The 22,976-nt window shown below is 41.4% G+C and overlaps 2 protein-coding genes across 2 annotated transcripts in view; one reads left to right on the forward strand and one right to left on the reverse strand.

The window, feature by feature from the left end:
• Positions 1-16,280, forward strand: part of CPAP (centrosome assembly and centriole elongation protein) — a gene marked incomplete at its 5' end in the record, with an annotated part of 39,203 nt that extends 22,923 nt beyond the window's left edge. The window contains 8 exons of the mRNA XM_080926544.1: positions 6,015-6,257; positions 8,747-8,831; positions 10,930-10,994; positions 11,210-11,323; positions 12,904-13,044; positions 13,118-13,202; positions 13,284-13,404; positions 15,994-16,280. Of these exons, the coding sequence (XP_080782670.1) occupies positions 6,015-6,257; positions 8,747-8,831; positions 10,930-10,994; positions 11,210-11,323; positions 12,904-13,044; positions 13,118-13,202; positions 13,284-13,404; positions 15,994-16,186 (1,047 nt within the window). The 3' untranslated portion in view covers positions 16,187-16,280. The remainder of the gene's footprint in view (positions 1-6,014; positions 6,258-8,746; positions 8,832-10,929; positions 10,995-11,209; positions 11,324-12,903; positions 13,045-13,117; positions 13,203-13,283; positions 13,405-15,993) is intronic.
• The window catches only part of RNF17 (ring finger protein 17), a gene marked incomplete at its 5' end in the record, with an annotated part of 104,206 nt that continues 96,503 nt past the window's right edge, over positions 15,274-22,976 (reverse strand). The window contains 5 exons of the mRNA XM_080926543.1: positions 15,274-15,438; positions 17,354-17,655; positions 18,044-18,143; positions 19,763-19,952; positions 21,813-21,948. Of these exons, the coding sequence (XP_080782669.1) occupies positions 18,045-18,143; positions 19,763-19,952; positions 21,813-21,948 (425 nt within the window). The 3' untranslated portion in view covers positions 15,274-15,438; positions 17,354-17,655; position 18,044. The remainder of the gene's footprint in view (positions 15,439-17,353; positions 17,656-18,043; positions 18,144-19,762; positions 19,953-21,812; positions 21,949-22,976) is intronic.

The raw sequence follows: 22,976 nt of genomic DNA on the forward strand, positions 1-22,976 counted from the left end.
TTAGAGTTCTTTGATGTTTGAGAAAGAAAGTGTGAGCTGAGTATCATGTGTGCTACTAATCCCAGCTCTTAGAGAGCTGGAGGGAGAAACCCTGTCTCAAGAAGGGGATGAGGGAGGGAAACGGGTGTCTGTGACACCTTATCACAGCGTGGCTCTGACAGATACAGTTGCTGGTCCTTTATTCAGTAACAAAGTTTCTGTAGAGACATGGGAGACTGAGATGTGCACCAGTTCAGTGTTGTACCTTCAGTTTGACGGTCCCACAGTGACTGCTGCTAGTTCTTTTCATTCATAGCAGTTTTATGTCCATGTACCAACTGGGGACTTCGTTCCAGAGCTTACAAAACGAGAGGACAAACAATGACTCTGTTCATCTTAGAGGTAGACATAGGCAGGGCAGAGGAAAGTAGCAGTTAAAAACTGTGCACTTTAAAAATTGTATTTCTTACATGTGTGGGTATCTATTTGCCTGCATGTGTGTATGTGCATTACATATGTGCAGTGCCCCTGGAGAACAGAAGAGGGTGTCAGATATCCTAGCACTAGGGTTACAGATGGTTGTGAGCCATCAAGTGGGTGTTGGGAATCTAACCCAGGTTTTTTGGAAGAGCAGTTGGTGCTTTTACCCACTGAGCTGCTTCTCCAGCTCCACGAATGCCTTTATTAGGACTATAAACCTAGGAAAACCTAGATGTATCTATACACTGATACATGCAAAGCTTCCTAAGGAAACTCATCCAGTTAAGTATAAAAACCAGTGTTAGACTGCAAGTTAAACACCCCAGCTTACCAGGACGGTTTTACACAACTGTACCTGTGCTGCATTAAGTGTGAGCTCACTTTCTGCCTCCTGTACTTCCCATACTTGTGGGGCACCATAGGCAGTGTTGCCTCTCATTGGCACATTTGCAGCATTAGTTGCCTGCTAGGAGCCGTCTAGGATATGCTAAAAGCTAGCAGGTATCTTTCTGAGATGGTCTCACTGTGGACTATGAACCACGTTGAATGAGCCCTTGTAGGCAAGGCCAAGGAGACGACATTTTAGGAGAGAGTCTGCTATTACTATGCCTTTCCTGTTGTTATTAAATATATATATCAATCACTAGGTATTAGTCATTCTTTTAGGCAGAGTTTTGAGATCAATGAAGATGTACCATCTTGTAGTGATGCTGTTTAGACAAATATTTATGATTCCCTAATTCCTAATGATTTTATAAGAATTCCTAAAATTATACTAGTAACTCCTAAGCCCATTTTAGTAGGACTACTGTTAAAGCCCTCTCTGATATGAAAACTGCCGCAAGAACTCTGCCAGTCCTCATGACTCGTTAGTGCCATCGAAGATAGAAAACAGGCATTTACAACTTAGAAATATTCCTCAGAGCTGTAAACAGTTAACCAGAGGTCATAAAAGGGAATGATTTATTGTAGGTGCAAAGACAGAAGATAAAGTATCGGCTGGGTTTATCTGTACAAAACTTAAGTGCTAACTTAGACGAAAAATTATAGTTTTAGACTCTGAACCTGTGAACTAGTAACAGACAATGAATGTCTAGCTAGATAACTAGTTGTAGTGGAAACAAATGTGAACTTCTGTTGTAAAAATGTATAAAAAAGGATGCTTGGAAAAACCATGTCATCTGTTTTCCTAAAAAGGGTACAGAAAACTAGGAACGATGACATTAGAGCAGACGGAGCGAGCAAGATGGGGGGAAGGAGGACATAGTCTTAGGAATTGAGAGAACATGGAGTCTGGTTGGTCCCCCTTTACTTTCCCTTAGAAATAAAGATTAGAATCCTTTTTCAAATTGACTCCTTTTTTTCCTTCCTGTGAGCAACTTTACCTAGCTGGCAAGGAGTTAAATAAATGTTTAGCTTTAGGGCTCTGAGCCAAGATAGGTAACTGTTATTATAGAAAGTAATGTTATTATTAAAAAACAACTGTAATCTCTGGCAAGACCAAGTCTTGCCCCTGCTGACGCTCTTTCTGCTTGGCTACCTTCAAAAGGGAACTAGACCTCCAGAGATGCTCTCTGGCAGTTGCCACACACCATATACTTATGTTTTTATTTTATTATTTTATTATTTTATTATTTATTTATTTATTTATTTATTTATTTATTTATTTTTAAACTTTATTTTAAAAAAAGATAAAAGAAAAAAATTTTAAACATTTTTGCATAAATGTATACAAATACATTTTTGTCAGTGCTTGGCTTTTTTTTTTTTTTTTTAAGGTTTGATACTCTGCATTAAGGTCTTACTAGTTACAATGAGCAAAAAGTACATGTAAAACAGGATGTAACCCGGAATTAGTCAACGTTTTCTTGGTGTGTAAGGATTGAGCATAATGTTTTTTGTTTGTTTTGTTTTCTTTTCTTTTTTCTTGAACTTCACACAGTCTGTGAGTTGTTTCTGGGGCAGTCCGAGCCTCTGGGGTTAGCATCCGACTATCAGTGACTGCATATTATATCTGTTCTTTTGTGACTGGGTTATCTCACTCAGGATGATATTCTTTAGATGCAACCATTTTATTAAGAATTTGGTTAAGTCATTGTTTATGATAGTTGATTATTATTTATTTTTAAGACAGGGTTTCACTGTATAGCTCACAGTGGCTTTGAGAGCCCACCACTGTAGCGTCCTGAGTGGTTGGGATCACAGCGCACCACTCTACCTAGCTCTCTAGGTATTTTGTTCTATTAGCTTATTTAATTAGGGAGAAGTGCTGTCACATCTGGTTCATTGGTTTATTGAGTATAGTAGGTTAGATTTTGATACTTTATTAAAAATCCCATCTTAGAAGGTGATGTATAAAGCATGTAGGTATGTTCTGTGGTTGCTGTCCACCCAGTGCTTCCTCGGGGTGTGCTCAATAAACCTTTTGAAAAAGGTAAGGTAATACATACTTCCATTGCAAACACATAAAAAGATGAACAAAATGTACCATCCTTTCTCTGACCACCTAAATCTACCTTTATTATTTTTTAATCTTTTATTATGTTAATTTGTGTGTGTGTGCATCTGTGTGTTGTGTGTGTGTGTGTGTGTGTGTGTGTGTGTGTGTGTGTGTGTGTGTTTGTGTTTGTGTATTCATGCGTGCGCATGGCACAAGGCATATATAGAGTCCAGAGGGCAACTTGGTCATCTTCCTTGATCACAGAGTTTGTTTTTCAAGTGTAGGTAGTTGTAGTTGTATGAACTTGGACTTCTACCATGCCCCTGTGCCTGCTTTTGGGCCCGTTCCGGTGCACGTGGCTCTTCGGAACTCAGGTTCTGAGGGACTTCTAGCATGGCTCCTTCAGTCTGAGGTTGCTTTTGGGAGGCTCATGCATTTTACAGATTTCTTTTTCTGTTTCTGTGAAGAGTGTTGGGGATTCGAATCCACTGACTCTGAAAGCTGCTTTTGGTAGTTCAGACATTTCACAATATATTTCACAATATAACCCACAAGTGTGGGAGTTCATTATTCTCCAGCGTCTTGTTCAATTTTATTTATTTATTTTTAATATTTTAGTTTTTACTGTAGAGGATTTTTATCTTACTGGTTAATTTAATCTTAGAAGTCTGATATATGAAATCTGATATATGCATATTTAAAGCTATCATAACTGACATTGTTTTCTTGATTTCGGTCACATCACATTAGTGATTATGATTTAATATAACAGCAGTTTAGTGATTTTTGTTCATTGACTATCTACAGTAATACAGTAATTTTCCATTCTGTCTAAAGCATCAGATTGGAAGGTTTTTCTGGTAGGAACTTTATTTCTGAAATCTATTTTTAAGTATAGGTTCATGTTACTTGCACACAGGGACAATTGAGTTTCTTCCTTTTTCACATTTTGTTTTTTGTTTTTTTTTTCCTTTTTGCTCTAGCCTTCTGTTTCTAGCTTTTTAGAGCTTTTTATCATGAAGGGGTATTGATATTGTCAAAGGCTTTCTGTATCCATTGAGATGATAATGTGATTTCTGTTTTTACTTACGCATTGTATTGCACCTATAAGTTTACATGGTCAACCATCCCTGTATCCCTGGAATGTAAAATCAAGCACTTAGTCAAGGTAATATCCCAGATGTAAGTGATGACATTTATTTATTTATCTTTAATCTTTTTTTAACAGTCTAGTCATTATCCCCCTTTCAGTCTGCCCTCTGACAGTTCCTCATCTCATTCCTCCTCCTCCATCTCCAAGAGCATGTCCTCTCAACTCCCTCGGCCCCGCCAGGCCTCCCCACTTCCTGCGGCCTCAGGTCTCTCCAGGGTTAGGCACATCTTCTCTCACTGAGGTCAGACCAGGCCGTCCTCTGCTGTATATGTGTCATGGGCTTGTTGGTGTGTGCTGCCTGGTTGGTGGCTCAGTATCTGAGAGATCTCAGGGGTCCAGGTTAGTTGAGACTGCCGGTCTTCCTATGGGGGTCACACTCCTCCACTTCTTCCAGCCTTTCCCTCATTCAACCCCAGGGTTCGACTTCAGTTCATTGGTTGGGTGTAAGTGTCTGTGTCTGTCTCAGTCAGATGCTTGTTGGGCCTCTCAGAGGACAGCCATGCTAGGCCCCTGTCTAAGCACACCATAGATAGCATCAGTAATAGTGTCAGGTCTTGGAACCTCCCCTTTAGATGGATCCCAATCTGGGCCTGTCACTGGACCTCCTTTCCCTCAAATTCTTCTTCATTCTTGTTCCTGCAGTTCTTCCACGCTGGGACATATGCCTCATGAAAAGGGAACTCCTTGTTTGAGAATGTTTAAGCCTGAGGATACAAGTCAGTATTTGCCGAACATGCTCAGATCCCAGGATTCAATCCTCAGCCTGAAAGCACAGAAAGGAGAATTTTCGTTGTGTACTTGTATGGGTTTTGTTATCAGAGTAATACTGATCTCACAGAATGTATTTTACGATGTTCTTTCCCTTTTGATTTTATGAAACTCAAATGCCTAACGTGAATTAGGCAGCCATGAAAGCCATGCCTCAGCCTGTGAGGAGCCCACTGAGCGTCTCCAGGGTACATAATGAGACATCTGATACAGAGGCTGGCGTCTCTCCATCCTTCCCAGACAGCTCTAGTAATCCCAGCCCTAAGCCTCGCTGTGCTCTTGGGTCTCTCCTGGGAGTCAGTAGAAAGACCCGCCAGGTTTATTCGGTGACTGTTTTGTGCTGTCCTAGATTCTCTGTGGCAGTTCTCAAGTCACCAACGACACTCTGTCCTGACTTTAGTCCTGATTTCTGTGTGCACGCTGCTGTGTGCACGCTGCAGCTTGTTCATAGACACGTCTAGAGGTTTGCTCACTTGTGTTTATTCCATTACTATATTGCACATTTCTCCCTTTCACCGCTGGAGAGTCTCACTGGGAAATGGGCAACCTCTCATTTCCTTCCCGCCTTCCCTTCCTCCTCTTCCTCTTCCTGTTGTGCTGCTGGGGATGGAACCCAGGGCCCTGTGCATGCTTGGCAAACATAGTACCTCCTTCACTTTCTCAATATTGGCTTTCTACCCATTAAAGCCTTTTTCTTTTCTTTAAAAAAAAAAAAAGACTAGTCACATGCATTCGTGAGGACGCGGTGGGGTTTTGAACAAGGAATTAAATTTTGCAATGACTGTGAGCAGTCAGTGTTAGTAACTCACCACCTATGGACAGCCTTGCTCATGGATTTCAGCTAGTCTGTTTTCAGGGCAGGTGACTGACTTTGGATTCAATTTTCTTTTTAGCACAAGTTGACTTCTGTTCAAGAATTCAAGTGGTTTTTTAATTTACCCATTTTAGTGGTTAGGTTAGGCTGCGTTTCCTCACACCATACTCAGGGCTGAATCTGCTTTGTCCTGGCTTGTGATCAGTCATTGACAGTAAGATGAGCATCTACCTGACTCCACACCCTGCTCTTGAAAACCCAGTGTCATTCACTGTCTAGGCCTGCTTGCCTGCTGTCTGTGATGGGCTGGCATTTTGTTAAATTGATGCTTTTCCTCTCCCATTGCCTGGTTTTAATTCTGTAACTTTTTCTTTTGTGAGGCTTTGAAACAACAAATAACAGATTTACAGGAAGACTTGAAAAGGAAGGAAACAAAATGGTCAAGCACACACAGTCGCCTCAGAAGTCAGATAGAAATGCTAGTCAAAGAGAATACAGACCTTCGAGAAGAGATAAAGGTAATGGAACGATTCCGGCTGGACGCCTGGAAGAGGGCAGAAGCTATGGAGAACGGTCCCAAGGCCTGTGGGTACTCGATGGTCACGAAGAAGGGGGAGGACACGGTAGGTTTGGGAAGCACTTTGTCAAATCAGGGCGACTGCCTTGCGCATTTATACTCAAAGTCAGGACTGGAGTGGTAGATGGAGCAGGTGGACGGGGTGATGATTGTTCAAGTCAGAAGTACTGCAGGTCCAGTGTAAACTCTGTTCACGAACAGAATACTGGATGCTGTGTAGTTTACCACTTGTCTTAGTTACTTTTCTGTTGCTGTGGCAAAACATCATGACCAAGGAAACTTACAAAAGAAAGCATTTATTTGGGGCTCATGGTTGCAGAGCTAAGAGTCCATGAGTATCATGGTGTGGAGCAAGGCAGGAAGGTACTCGAGGAACAGGTAAGAGCTTACATTTTTACCCTTATCAAGCAAGAGGCAGGAAGAGCTCGCTGGGTGTGGTGTGAACTTTTGAAACCTCAAAGCTGGCCCCCAGTGACACACCTCCTCCAACAAGGCCACACCTCCTAATGCTTCTTAAACAGTCCCAGCAACTGGGAAACAGCATTCAGATCTGAATCTAGGGGGGACCTTCTCAGTCAAACCACCGTAGCCTTCAGGTGGTGAGGTAAGCATGACAGGCCTCCTAGCTGTCACATGGGAGTGCTGCCCGAGACTGCTGTTAGGGAAAGTGCAGTCTGCGGATGGCACTTGATGCAGTCAGTATTTGTGCTTCATGAGGCGCTGGGTGGAGAAGAGCTGGCTTAGTGATAAGAGGGTGAGGAGGGAAAAAGGCTGTTCCAGTGTCCTGAAGAAGGGTTCCTTGAGATTGAGTGACCTGCCGGGCCCATTGAGGACCAATGGCTGGTTATTTCCCAAGCCCCAAACTGCAGCACATCAAGACCCTTATGTGCTTATGGTGGCAAGGATGCAGAGAAGACGGGCAGAGCGGAATAGCCCTGTAGAGTTGTTGACAGTAGTTGAAGAGACTGGGGTAAGGATTTTGTTATTTTAGATAGGAGAATGAACAGGTTAAGTGTGGCTCAGTGAAGAGGACACAGTAGCAGGAGGAAGCAGGGAATAGACCAGGCTGATACAGTGGTTTAAAGTTCTGCCTTTCTTGGGGAAACAGGAGCACACTCATCTGAGCTGAGAGGGCGGATGCAAGTTGTCTGAGAATGGAGACCAAAGATCCTAGGGAGGGAACTGTTCAAACTGGAGTCAACTGGAACAGAGGGACCTTAGTTGAGAAGATACCTCCATCAGATTGGACTATAGGCAAACTGGTGGGGCAGTTCCTTGTTTGATGATTGATGTGGGAGGCCTAGCCTACTGTAGTCCTGGCTCTGCTCACAGGTGGCCTTGGCTAGGTTAAGTACTCCATGAAGAGTAAGCTAGAAAGTGTTCCTCCATTATCTCTGTACCCTGAGTTCCTTCCATGGCTTTTCTCAGTGATAGATTGTGACTGGTCATGGTCTTTATTACAACAGAAAGCAAACTAGGACAGCAGGGAAGGCTGGCTTGGAGCTGCAGTGGGGCCACACTGGTGGGAGACCCTGCACCTGAGTGACATGATTTTTTTTTTTTTTTTTTTTTTTTTTTTTTTGGTGGCTGCTTTTGTTGTAGACTTAGATTTTGGCAAAGATGATTTGACAAAAATGTTGCAACACAGGAGGATGGTGTAGGTTTGCAATGTGTAAGAGTGACTCTTGTGAACCATGAATGTAAGGTGTATCAGAGGCCGAAGGCCACTGGTGCAGGGGACATATCAAGCATGCATGGATCAATAAATTGTGTACTCTAGGGTGTGGACATTGAGTTTGGGGCATGATCTGGAGGCATTTACTTGTCCTCTACCATAACTTTATCACAGAAGCTTGCTAGTGGACGGGAGGTCACAAAGGGGTGTGACAAAGTCCTGAACTGTCCCTGCTCTGACTGCTGTGAATATCTCACCGTACTGTGTGGCCAAAGCAGTTGAAAGGAGCTGGTACAAATCATGACTCCTAGCCTTTAAGCACTTTAGCATTTTATGTAGTGTCCCTAACTCTTTAGAGAGTTTTTGGCTGTTTGGTAGAATATCCTATGGTCTAGATTTTCCTGAGCAAAATGTTTTGAAATTATGATTTGTGGATCTGTTTATTGAAGGAAGTGTTAGAATTGATGGTGGCAGTTTCTGGGACTGTCCTAAGCTGAGGCTGGACAGACAAAGCAAAGATTGGTGGTGGGGTAGGTCAAGAGACCAAAGATACTATCAGCAGGAAGGTGGGAGGTCTGACAGTGCTGGTGATGGGCACAGATTTGGGAATGGGGGAGTGTCAGGAAGTTGATTGACATGAGGGTCTGTTTTGTGTCTTGAGTTGGAGGATTTTGTGTGTGTGTGTGTGTTTGTGTGTGTGTGTGTGTGTGTGTGTGTTTCATCCCTAGACACCCACCAATTTACCTGGCCTACTGAGGTAATGGAGTACAGAAGAAAAATAACTCTTAATGAGTTAATTTTGTTCAGTGTCATAAGATGTTGACTAACAGTTGCATTAAAAATTATCTCTTGTATTATAGAACTCATCAATTCAATTTCAAAGGAGTCATGCTTCTTCAGGAGTCCAGGTAGAAAAATATAAGAAAAAGTACTTGCCAACACAAGGTGAGAAGCTACATGGTTCTTTTATATTTTAAAAGGTAATTTGAGCTGAGCTGGTGACACGAGTTGTTACCCTACCAGTCAGGAGGCTCACCACAGGTTCAAGGCCAGTCTGAGCTACCAGGTGAGACTGGCTTAGAGTGAAGGGGATGGGGACAGGAGAGAGGATTATGTTCAAGGAATTAAACACAGATGATTGTGAAGCCTCTGCATCACCAGTATAGAAACTGCTGCCTTAGTTTCGCTTTCTCAAAAGAAGTTAGGAAACAAATTGGTATGAACTCATTTACATTTTGGATAAACTCTAATGGTTAAATTTCATAGAAAAGAGGAGAGAAAGGCCAGATAATATGCATGTATTCATCAAGCTGTGAGATAAGCTGTCAGAATTGAGTGCTCTTCCTGGGCCAGTTCCTCTGGAGCCTGCACTGGAGCCTTTCCTTCCCCATCATGAGGTTTCTGAAGAAACTTGAACTCTGTGGGGGTTGTTTTAGGGTCTCTGTATCAATCTCATTCCTCAGATAATTCCTGCTAGCATTTCATGTTTGTTTATTCGTTTAAATTACACATGCTCATACAATTTATAGTTGTTTCACACTTTCTTTCCATGGTTATTATGATTTTAACATGTGGAGGCTGGAGACGGAACCAGGTTTTCTGCAGGAGCAGCTTGTGCTCTAACTGCTGGGCCATCTTGCCAGCCTCAGCACATTTCCTGTATTAGTCAGAGTGTGATGCTGCAGTGCCACAGACATTTTCTTCCCTGTATCTGGAATGCACAAGGCAGTTCTCGTACGTAGCAAGGGCTGGAATAACTGGACAATTAGAATATTTTTAATTCCAATAGATTATCAAAATTATTTCCAAAATAAACTAATACATCCTTAAAGTTTTGATTCACATTTATTATGTTATTTGTGGGCTGCACATGTGGACTGAGAAAACAACTTGTAAGAAAGTAACGTCCCTCGTGGGTCCTCTAGACTGAATGCAGTGGTCACTCAGCAGCACCCGTGTCATTGACACCATCTCCTTAGCCCCGATCTTACGCTCTCAAAAGCTAGGACAGTGTGGATTCCACACTTGCCCAGTACTCAGAACTGTCAGGTTTGGGTTTTTGCTAACAAGTAAGTGTATTTGTCATTGTTGTTTTAATTTGCATTTCCATGATCATTTCAATGCACTGAATACCATTCCCTTTGCTGACCAGCTCTTCAGGCTTCATGTATGCAAAGCAGGTGCTGAAAAAGTCATCTCTCCAGCACTCATTTTTTTCTTAAGGAAAATTATTTAGGTCTTTAATCAATCTGATTTACATACATCACAAAACATTTTCTCAGCCTATTGCTTGTCAACCTTTCTTTTAAAAGATGGAGTCCCATAGCTCAGGTTAGCCTTGAGCTTGCTATGAAGTGAGGCTAAGGCTGGCCTATGTGTACTCATTATTTTGATGAACCCAGATTATATTGCTAGGTCTATTTTTCCCCCCTGCTAGGTGGTGCTTTTTTTTTTTTTTTTTCTTTTTTTTTTTTTTTTTAATGGATGTTCTGTCTGTTTGTAAGTCTGTGAACCATATGCCTGCCTGGTACCTTCGAGGCCAGAAGAGGGCATTGGATTACCTAGAAGTGGAGTTTGCATGGCGTTGTGCGCTGTGAGATGCAGGAACTGAACCTGGGTCCTCTGCAAGAGCAACAGGTGCTCTTAACTGCTGAGCCATGTGATGATTTTTCCTGTCTCCTCAGGCACCCACATGCCTGAGTGCATTTTGTATACACAGATAGACTCACATATGCACATAAATAAAATGAGGTAGCTGGGTTAAATAAAACAGCACTGACAAAGGAAACGTTTTACTTTGTGTCTGGTGTGGGAATGTGTGTACTACTGTACTCTTGTGGAGGACAGCTGACAACTTGTAGAAATTGGGTCTCTCTTTCCACCATGTGGGTTCCAAGGATTAATGTCTAAAGGTTTTTAATGTTGCAAGTGCTTTTACCTGCTGAGCCATCTTGTTGGCACCAAAGGAAATGTTTTACCAGACCAATAAGTTAAATATTTTCATTAAGCACTAAAACTAACTCTGACAATTACTTTCTAACAGGAAATCCATCTAGAAGATGCAAATCTGTGCCTCCTCGAGATTTAGGCAGCTTGGACAAAGGACAAGTAAATCTTTTTATGTTGTTAAATATGCGAATGTACCTTATTCAGGGTTGAAATGGATTTGTTAAATTTCCAAACCAGGTGTAAAGGTGGGCTTTATCTAACATTGCAAATATTTTCTATGGAACAACAAACACTAGTTATAGAACCATTTAATTTTAGAGTTTAGCTTTTAGTAGGTGCAGGTTGTAACTGCTTAAAAATGTCTTGTCTTGTAGGCTGCCTTGCCCAGAGAGCCTCTTCAACCAGTGAACTTCCCAGACCTTGAATATAAAAACAAAGAGGAAAAAGAGGAAGAGATTCAGGGAGAAATCAGTCATCCTGATGGAAAGGTTAAAAACATATTCATTTAAGATATGATTGTGTTGGGGCTGCAGAGACGGCTCAGTGGTTAAGAGTATTGGCTACTCTTCCGGAGGACCTGGGTTCAATTTCCATCACCCATATGGCAGCTTAAAACTCTTTAGCTCCAGTTCCAGGGGATCTGAAGCTATCACACAGACATACAGGCCGGCAGAACACCAACTGATTCTCATAAAAACAAGTCATTAAGTCATTAAAATATATGACACAATACAAAATAGCCATGTATTATAATAAGGAGCCTAAGCTCTGAAACAGAGTATCACTTGTCACTTCTGAGAGCTGCATCGTTATAGATTGTATTATCATGTGATCATCCTGTGTGGTGTGTGTGCATAGGTATGTATGTGGCAGAGCTATTGTTCTAAGGGACTAAATGAAAAAAGTGACACAGATAAGCCGAAGCACAGGAGACTTTGATGATACAAACCCACAGTATGGTGTTTACATAAACGTTTATATGGGAGTGTGCTCTAAAATAAAGCACATTACAGAAAAGACACAAAGCAACATAGCTGTTTCAGATCACGTTCTGTGTACTTTACATAATTGTGTGTGATGCACTTTTCTGTAACTGTCAGCACAGACTTACAGCCATCACCACAAACACAAGGAATGTGGTGCTGCCTTGTGAGGATGGCTAGGATGAAGGGGAATAAAGATTTTTCTGCTTCATTATACTAATGCATTATGCATGTGGCCCATCCATGGCTTTTGTGAGGTATGTGACTAGAGTTGATCTTGATGGCTGTGGATGGTGCTTACTTTAAGGACTGTGGGGCTTGAACATTTAGTAATAAAAGGAGGAATATCGTTCTTTTAACTTGGGTTTCATATCACACAGAGCTACAAGGCCTCCTGCATTTTCTCGTTTGTGGTCTTTGTAATACTGCTCTGGAGCCACACCTGTTACCAGCTGGCATAGCGTTGTTCTTGGCTTTACAGCTATTTGTGTGGGCACACAGGGAAGCACTGGCGCTCTCCTTCCAACATATGGGTCCTAAGAACTCAGGTTCTCAGGCTTGACAGCAAGTGCCATTAACCTGCAAGCCGTCTCTGTGCCTCATTTTCTTGGTCTTAAAAAGGGTTCCAAGTGGAAAAAGTGGGTGTGCTGACCAAAAAAAGGAGAGAAAAAGGGACATAAATGATATTTCTGGTTGTTTGGGGAAGGTAACTAAGGATTTTCCCATTGTGTTTGTGTGTTTCCAAGATTGTTCCTAATCTTGTTCATTTAATTGAAGTAAGGCCACAGTTCAGTCTAGCCCTGAGCACTGAGGAGGGTAAACAGTCAAAAGAAGTAACCATACTTTATTAGTCTTCTATAGGATACTGAGTTGAGGAGAGGTTTTATTTTAGATGAATATCAACAGTCAGAGAAAAGCATAATTCCTGGTGAAATAAGTGTTCTCTATTTTTGATTTTAGAAAATGTTTTACTTTTATTGTGGGGAATTTAGTCATGTGTAAATAGGCAGGGAATTCTTCATACCTTTGTTGTATGGTCTCAGGAGGAAATCTTATCTAGTGATAATTACCTTGTGTCTTTTCAGGTAGAAAAAGTTTATAAAAATGGGCACCGGGTTGTTCTGTTTCCCAATGGAACTCGGAAAGAAGTGAGTGCGGATGGGAAGAACATCACTGTTACATTTTTCAATGGTGACGTGAAGCAGGTCATGCCAGATGAGAGAGTGGTATGTATGCTCAGGGCGATGCTTCTAGCTGCATCATCTCAGGCAAGAGGAGCAAACTGTGATGTCTTTGCAGGTCTACTACTATGCTGCTGCCCAGACCACACACACCACGTACCCAGAAGGACTTGAAGTCTTACATTTTTCGAGTGGACAAATAGGTACAAACTTACTTTGCCTCCACTGTTAATCTCTAACCTTCCTTTAAGAAACTATATTGATAACAACCATTTTTAAAACAGAAAAGCATTTCCCAGATGGAAGAAAAGAAATCACATTTCCTGACCAGACTGTTAAGACTTTATTTGCTGATGGTCAAGAAGAGAGCATCTTTCCCGATGGCACAGTTGTCCGAGTACAACGGTATGGCACTCTTACATCTGTTTCTACATTTTCCAGTTTTCATGGCTCAATTTTAAAATAAATCTGAAACATTTGGGACTGGGGATCTGTCAGTTGAGAGGAGCACTTGCTGTGCAGTGTGCAGAATTGGAACTTACCACCTTATAAAGGTGGGTGCATGTTCCTTCCTGTGATCCTGGTGCTGGGGATGGCGTAGGGGAAGTCGGGTGGGTCCAGGATGCCTAGCCCAATCCAAAAGGTTCAGCAAGAGGCCTTGTCTTAAGGGAATAAAGGGAGTCCTTCTTTGGCTCTACATGTAAGGAGCATGTACCCTCCTAAATACAAAACAAAATACATCAGTGACTTGAAGTTTCAGCGAGGTGACACTGCACTGTGGAGTTTAGAAGCAATGAGTTAAGGAGACTTGAGAGGCTGCACAGAACTCAGGGGTGGATGCTGTTTGTTTACAAGTTCAATGAGTCCTGAAAACAGGAGATGTGAAGGCAGGCTGCCCTCGGGTGTGTGTGCAGTTGACAGAACCCCTGAACTTAGACTTCACTATCTTGTCTGTAGTTTCACTTTCTCAAGCTCTCTGTTCTGTTACACGTTTAATTTCTTGGCTTATTTGACCCAAACTTTCAAAATCAATAAGCTCTTTGTCCTTCTGAATATTACATTTTTGGAAGTTAGTTTTATGTGGTCCTTGGATGCCCAATACAGAATTTAAAAAACTGTTTTTTGTTTGTTTTCTTAAAGCAGAGTTTCTTGTAGCTTAGGCTGGTCTTCCCTTCCACGAGTGCACCATCACCAGCCTGAGGAGACAGCCTTTTACCACCGTCTTAATGAGTCCTGGCGAAGCGTTGCCATATCTCAGTTTGAGCTTTTCCTTTTTTATCTTAGGATGTGACAACTAAAAAGTTAACACTAATCAACATGAAGTCATGGTGAAAATTCGCCAAGGCAGTAAAACAAATGCAGGTGGTACACAGGCATGCTGTAGTCACTGTGGTGCTTTCCCTTTAGAGTAGAGTCGTTCGTTTAAAAACTTATAAATGTACCATACGTTGGATAACGTTAGTACAAATTTAAGATTTTGTTTATTCTTACTTTTGAAGTTTTATGTAATAAAGAGAGAAGTAAGAAAAACTATGTACTAATGCATCTAGTTTCAACATAGATCAACTCATAGCCATTCTTATTTTCATAGGCAAATCCCAAGTATTTGGTCAGGGTTATTTTTTACTTAAGAGCTGTGGTTCTCAAATTATAGTATGCCATTGAAATCACCTGGATTATTTAACTGCAGCTATGATGGGGCACAGATTTCCCTGAGGAAGCATCAGCTCTTGGAATGGGTTTTGTGTCTCTCGCATGTATGTGGCACAAGACTGTCCTGCTGTAACACCTGCCCACCTATGTCTTGAATTGCTGACTCCCAGTCTGTAGCCACAGGCTTCTATTGGTCTTGGAAATTGTATCAGCTGTGGAGATTCACTGTGAATGTCCTATAGATATCCCAGCAACCCACTTGGTGTTAACTGTCCAAAGTACTCAGGCAGTCTTCAATGTAGTGAACAAAAAACATCAAGGAAACTGAAGTTAAACTTAAACAGTGACCAGCTTTGAGCTGGGCATGGTGACATACACAAGCTTTTATTTTTTTCATTAATTTATTCACTTAATATCCCAACATCAGCACCCCTCTCCCCTTCCAGTCCCCCCTCACACAAATCTTCCTCCAAACCCTTTTCACGACGCCCCCTGTATTCTCCCTCCCATCAAGCCCCCTATTAAGTCATTGCAGACTAGGTGCATCTCCCCCACTGAAGCCAGACAAGGTGGCTCAGGACAACAGGATCCACAGGCAACAGATTCAATGACAGCCCCAGCTCCAGTTGTTGGGGGACCTGCATAAAGACCAAACTGCACATCTGCTACATATAATACACAAGTTTTTAATCCCAGAACTGAGGAGGCAGGTTGATCACTGGAAGTTTGAGGATAGCCCACTTTACATAAGGAGTTGCAGGCCAGTTAGGGCTACATAAAGAGACTCTGTCACAAAAATAAAAAAATAAAATAAAAATAAATTTCAGAGACTGAACACATCTAAAATTAAAAAATAAACTAAACACTTTCTAAAAATATAAAGTAAGTTATTAATATAAGTTAAGTTTTCGTGGTTACATGTAAAGGCTGATTTGGTAGCTGGAACTGCACTGTACTGGGAAGAGGACAACTAGTGTGTTTAGGAGAAGAGATGGTTGCCAGAACCACAGGCTACTTTTGCCCAGCTTTCCTGATGTATGCTCTCTTTATTCTCCCGTAGTGTTGAGGATTGGATCAAGGCCTCATGCACACTAGGCAACTACTTTTCCATTGAGCTCCCCCCCAGCTCTATTTTAAGGGCAGTGAGGCAAGGTTTTGTGTGTGTTCAGGCTGGTGTTGAACATCTAATCCTCCCACTTCAGCCCCCTGAGGGCTGGCAATACAGCCGTGTACCTACTACTATGCCCCTGTTGAGATTTTCTATATGCGTGTGTGTGTGTGTGTGTGTGTGTGTAATATATAATTTTTAAAAGAAATTATATTCTGTTTTAAATTTTACAGTGATGGCAACAAAGTCATAGAGTTTAATAATGGCCAAAGAGAGCTCCATACTGCCCAGTTCAAGAGGCGAGAATACCCCGATGGGACTGTTAAGACTGTCTATGCGAATGGTCAGCAAGAGACAAAGTACACATCTGGCCGAGTGAGAGTGAAGGACAAAGATGGTAATGTGCTAATGGACACAGAAATGTGAAGTTCTTTGTGGAATTAATCATGAAGTAACACTAAATGGTTTCCTGTTCAGAGTATGTACATTTCTTATGTGTTCAATTGCTTAATTTATATAATGTGTGTCTAAATAAAGAGATTATGTTTGAATTTTAAAATTAAAGTTTTGCCACACAGTCTCTGATTTCCATTCTTTGAAACAAAAAAGCAGCTTCTCTAGTGTATGTGCCCTTCAGTAGTTAGGAAAACATTACTTTGTTGTAAACTGTACAGCTTATTATTATTATTTTTTAATAAGTATCTTTGCTTTTTGGAGACCAGTCTCTACTGTGTAGCCAGGAACTCACTCTGTAGGTCAGGCTGGCCTTGATACACATTCTCCTGCCTCTGTGTGCCCAGTACTGGGACTAAAGACAGGCACCACACCACACCCGGCCTGTGCAGGCTTTCAAAATAAGAAAAGCCAAGAATAAAAGAAATATATCAAATACTTGTTCCACGGGATGTGAACTAAAAAGTGAATGCCAAAAACAGCACTGCAGCAGAGACCGAGGTGAGAGCTGCCCTCCTATACAAAGGCTCAGGACTTGTAAAGGAACGGAGCCGAGCACAGACAGCATGTTACAAGTCCTAAGAAGCCTTAGGAGAAAGCAGTTACAACCAGGATGCTGCATAACTTGTCAAAAACGGCAGGAAGTAGCCAGCTGTGCTCAAAGGGCAAGTTGCCCATTTTCAGTTTATGACTAGGACAATAGGTGTCGGCAATTACTCATTAAAAAATAGCAATTCTACATGAATAAGAACTGAATGTGAAAAGCAAAGATATATTACTTTTGGCTACAGAAGAATTTAAAAATAAGATACACTTTACAGGAAGTGGTGTCAACTGCCATCTTCAGGAATGTGTAGCTACTTTTTCAAAAGTTACTGCCTGCTGACTCAGCAAGTCTCTCTACTGTGCACATGTAAGTAAACCTCTCATGCAATTAAGAAACAACAAAACGCCCAGTAACTACCAATGCATCTGACAAGACCATGCACTCAGATGAGCAGTGAATCAGCAGAGCACCACCATGGCAGTGAGGACAACGATGGTGTTCCCTGGTCCATTACCCAGTCCACTATATTCACAAAGAAAACCAAACATTCACACAGATGTGTGTAATGATTACATCACCTCAATCATACTCACCTCTGTAAGCCAGTGAGGGTGCTCATGCCTGACACATTTCACAAGCTTCAACAATCCTGGTATTTCTTAAGCAGAATCTTAATAACATGAGCTAAAATTTCTATAAGGCTAAATTTTATTTTGAAATTACAATAAAAACAAAATGTTTTAAAGAAACACCACACTATTCCTTAACAATTTACCAAGACTAAAGGAGGAAAAAAAGATAGATGGCACTGCAGAACAAGTTAAAGCCAAACCTGAAAAGCTACAAATCTAACAAAACTTTTTTTTTCTGGACAGCTGCAGGAGCTCTTGTACACCTGAAAGACAAAAAGTGTTACTTTAAAGTTTGTCTTAATGCTGTCCTCAATTCTAGTGACCCACTTGTTATCTAGGTCCCCAGTAGTTCAGTATGTCTATTTGGTAACAAGCAGACATCATTTGTGATACAAATTGTCCTGTTCTTCTTGCCCCACACCCACTACTATATTTATAAATACAAGGGGTCATTGATAATGGTGTTCAAGAGGTAGAAAGACCCCAGGCAACAAAATATGGAAGAGAGTTCAAGAATTTCATCTTTTGAGAAATAAGAATATCTGAGATGCATTTATAGGCAATTAAGCATTAATCTCTGTGTCATAGCACTCCTGTGTAGACAGACACATGTGCTGATTAAACAGGGGACCAAGACATACATACACTTACATTATTCATCTTTATCTGCAAGCCCCATTTCTACCAAGGACATATGGACTGGGTATTGTTCATCTTCATATAATGTCACTATTTGTTCTGGTGCCTGAGCCTAAAATTGAAAGATACAGTTATCAAGAAAACAATAATGTGGCTGGGTACAAACCTGTAATGCTGTGGTAACACACCTGTAATCCTAACACTCAGGAGGCAGAAGCACGAAGTTCACACACACAACAACAGCAACAACTACCAACACCAACAAACAAAACACAATACTGCCTTTGGTGCCCTTTCTGTTCTCCATTTGGCTGCTCTCCCTGGGAGGAAGGCACAAGACCAATTCATATACATCTTTAGAGGGCAAATCTAATGGTTTCCTGCTAAATCCTGTTCCTTCCACTCTCCTCTTCTTAAACTAATAAAACCTCAAGTCTCTCTTGCCTAGATAGCCAACAGTCTTTTATACTATTTTAGAATGTAAAGATTCCTTTATATTCTATACACCACACACTATTCTGCTATATATAAGCCAAAATTGGGCTGTTATTCAAAGAAGTGAAGAAATATGTATTTTAATAAATACTTGGCCTGTTTGTATTTTCACTGACTTATTAGAAACACCCTTCATGGACTATGTATATGATAATGCACCAATAACAGAACTGCCAAGAAGCATTTTCTAGTTAATAGCCTTGTCTCATGAGTTCATTCCTGTGGAAGGCCGCAGACAGGATTTGTCTTAGCACCTGACAGAACACAGAGGAGGGAGGCAGGTGGGCTGAATACCAGTTGCAAGGACCAAGGGTAACTCAGACACCTATATCACCATCCTAGCCTGGAGCTGTGTCAAGAAGGAGGTCCATGAGTCTTGGGTTTTATAATATTGAGCCAGAAACCAGAAACAAATTGTGTGTGTATGTGTGTGTGTATGTGTGTGTGTAAGGACACACAATGTCCAGTTCTAGAACACCATGCAAAGCTAGGTTCCTGTTTGCCTGTGGGACACTGCTGCATGACATAAAGAGAGATTACTTTACCATCTGGAGTTTTGTGTTTTCTAAATTATGTTAAACTTATCTAATGTGTGTGAGTTCTTTGCTATCATGTATCTAAGACAACAATGTATTTACAGTGCCAGTAAGCTCAGAAGATGGCATCTGATCCCAGGAACTGGGAAGACTGTTGTGAGCCACCAGGAACCAAACGTGGGACCCTCTACCTTTAACCCCTGAGCCATACCTCCAGTTTCCCACCTGCAGCTTTGAAACAGGGTCTAGCCACCTTACCATTCACACCTCTCTAAACATAGACCCCGAGGTCTCTCCAGATGAAAACAGTAATTTCTTACATTTCCCCCCTGCCTGCAAAGTTACCCCTACCTCTACTGTACTTTGTTTGATTCTACCTCAGATTAATCAATGGTATGCATGTTTCTTTTTCATTACCTTGAAAGTGTTTTGATTATATGATATAAATATTACTTTATATTACTTAATATGCATCACTTTAGGATAATAAAGTTTGTTAAAACTAACTTTTCCTTGGGAGGTGTGACAGGGCCTGGGGTGATGACTTTGAACTACTAACTTGTGGCAGTTAGTAGAGTTCCATCCCAAGCCCCAGATAAAAGCATTTTAACTAGTCTGTGTAGCTTTATGTGGTTTATTTTTTAAGCAGAAGCAAAACACTTTATGAAGTTAATAATTTGGCTAATTAAGACATAATTACCACAGAGGAAGCATAAAGTTGTTTTCCTTGGAGACAGTCTATCATCGTCCACAATGCTTCCATGCTCCACTTGGGACAGTATGGTATTCTTGTTTTTCCCGAGTCACTTAAAGGAGGCTTAAACCCTGCCAAGAGCACCTTTATGGCTTGGGCTGGGTACTGCATAAGCTGAACAGGAATCTGACGCAGTCTGTCACAAGAGATTGATAAAGTGATCAGAATTCTCGGGTAAAGCTGTCTCACTCAGTAGAAAACAGGAGAAAAGTTTCATGACACTGGATTTGGCAAAGTTGACACCAATAGCACAGCCAAGAAAAGTAAAACCAACCAAAACCCCTTGGCACTGTTAGTGGTGTACAACAGTGACGTACACTTGTGTGGAGTTATATACCGATTCCTTAGACAGTAAAGTTAGAGTGTAGCCCAGCCAAGTCCATCTCCTGTACACACTCCAAACTGAAAGCCGGGTCCCCACAGGGCCTGCAGGCTTGTGTGCATTACAGCCTTGCTCACAGCAGGAAGAAGTAAGGGTCCCAGTGTCAGCCCATGAAGTGTCTAAAGCTGTGACAGACACAATCGTCTTAGGAAGTGAACTGTGGCATGTGCCACACGGGTGAACCTTGAAGATTAGGCACAGAAGGGATGGAGGGTTAGGCTAGGGAAGGGTGAAATAGAGCATGGTTAATGGAAAAAAAATTCTGTGTAGACTGATTAAAAATGACTGGAAAATGCAAATGTAAAGTAGAATAATACTGTGAATGTATTTAGAAGCCAATTAATCTAAATACTAAGTATATCTAAATACTAAGATGGTAAACCTTATGCATATCTTATCAAATTAAAAACCTACATTAAAAATTCCTAATTTGGGGGCTCAAGGGATCAAGATCAAGGGATTAGTGGTCAAGAGCATACAGTGATCTTTCAGAAGACCCAATTTTGAGTTCCAGTATCCAATGCTTAATGGCTCATACATCTGGGCTGGTGAGATGGGTCAGCAGGTTGGGGGCTTGCTGCTAAAGGGCCTGAGACCTGGTTCAGTTCCAGGATCCCATGTGGTGAAAGGAGAAAAATAACTCCTGTAGATTTTCATTTATTTTCATTTTATGACTTATCACTGCACACATTCCTCTCTAAATCAGGGCATGGAAGAGAACACAAATTAAGATTAAAGCCATGCATTAGTGTAGATTGTGAGAGGAGTGAGGCATGTTAAGGTTGGTTGTCACCTTGTTCTCTTAAAGGTTAAAGAAGCAGCTGAGTATACAGTAGGATACTGTCTCAAGCTGTAAATGGTCTCAAGGTGTACCACAGTTCTGGCTGTGAGGTCCAGCAAAAGCTCTAATCTCTCCCAATGTAAGTTATTTTCATAATTGTCAGAATGAAAAATTACAAATTTATAAATAACTTTAAGATTTTTTTCTTTTAAAAGTAAGGTGATGGTCGCTTATGCCATTAATCCCAGCACACAGGTGACAGAGGCGAGTTCAAGGGAAGCCATAAAGAGTTCCAGGACAGCCAGGGCTGTAACACAGAGAAACCCTGTCTTAGAAAAACCAACCAACCAATCAACCAATCAACAAACCAACCAACCAAGCAAAAAAATAAAACCAAAACCAATCAAAAAAGCAAAACCAAACAAATCAAACCAACAGAAAAAAAAATGAGGCAAATGTTACCAAGCAGCTCTGGTTGTACTGCCGTCCCAGATGAAACAAACAGCCCATATTCAGAACTGGGGATGGTTTCGTGAATAAAGTGCTTGCCCTGTACACATGAGGACCAGTGTTTGGGTCCCTAGTACCCATTCAACAGCAGAGCCTGTTACCCAACAAAGGCAGCTCCCAGGCTTGCTGGCTAGCCAATCTAGCTGATGTGAATAGCAGGTTCAGTTGGAGACCCTGTCTCAAAAAGCAAGGTGGGGAGGAATAGAAGACACCAGTATTGACTTTGGACCTCTGCATAGTCAGTTACACACCCCAAAGAAATATATACCACACACATAAATATGCTTTAAACAGCACCTTATTCAACTTTTCTTTCCCTTTACCTGTTTATTGTCAACTTCTCTGTGGACCCATAATCAACAAATAGTACCAGGACAGATAAAGGGTTAAATTCCTTAATGGAAACAATCTTTGCTCTGTACCATAAACCATCAGCATATTCTGCAAGGCAAGGCATCTCTGGAAAGGCAGAAAAAGAAACAAATGATAGAACTGTTACTGTGTTCCAAAAAATCTTAATACAAAAAGTACAAAGAAATGTATAACCATGTGGTCACTGTACAGAGCTGAATGTTGTGGTGGCTTCTCTTTTTCTGCTTACATTTTATCAAGTTTTCTTATTTAACGTCTAAGGTAGTTTTGAAGAAAGGCACTGGCCCATCCTCAGAGTTCCTAGTTCCACTTCCACACAGGTGACATCACACTGCCAAGGGCTGGGGATGGAGCTCGCCTGTAGAGTACTTGCTCAGCACAGGCAAAGCCCTGGGTTAGATACTCAGTACTAAAACTGGAAAACAACCTTGGAGGCATAAAGCAGCTATGAAGAGAACAATGTGTTCAGACTCAGAAGATACTTTATGCCAGATATGATTTCCTTGGAGGTATGAATGAGAAAGGATTTTCCCCTCTGGACTGTGCGTCTGTGTAAACACAAAGCCCACCTGATGGGTTTCTCTTACGCTCATTTGGTAACTGTGAGACCTTTGTGCCCAGTGCTGCTGATGCCCTTGAGTGGCACCTGCTCACAGTGCTTCTGAAGAACGGTGAGGAGGAGGGGGGTGCTGCTCCACACTGGGAAAGGTAAGAGAAGACCTCCAACAAGGGAGACCTGAGCAACAGACTTTACGTAACAGACAGTCAGAGGGAAGAACATTCCAAGCAAAAGGATTTGCAAGCAGTAGTCAGCCAAAAAATGTTATGGCCTATTAGAAGCTTATTAAATTAAACTAATTAAATCAGGCAAAAAGTTCAACTGATATATATTTTTCCTTTGCTTAAACATACTCTGATACAGGACAGACCAAGAGTAAAGATAGCTCTATGTAGGGCACGTGGGACCATGTTAATAAACAGACATAAGAACCGGCCAAGGTTGAGTGAGCTCAGCTTGGTATGAGAGAAGTCACTCCCTACTCTCTGTGTACCTGCTCTGGAACGTGTGTTCCAGACACTCCACAACACTCCACGGAGGACTACTGGCACTGAGT

This window comes from Micromys minutus (assembly GCF_963924665.1).
Source record: "Micromys minutus genome assembly, chromosome: 12".
Lineage (NCBI taxonomy): Eukaryota > Metazoa > Chordata > Mammalia > Rodentia > Muridae > Micromys > Micromys minutus.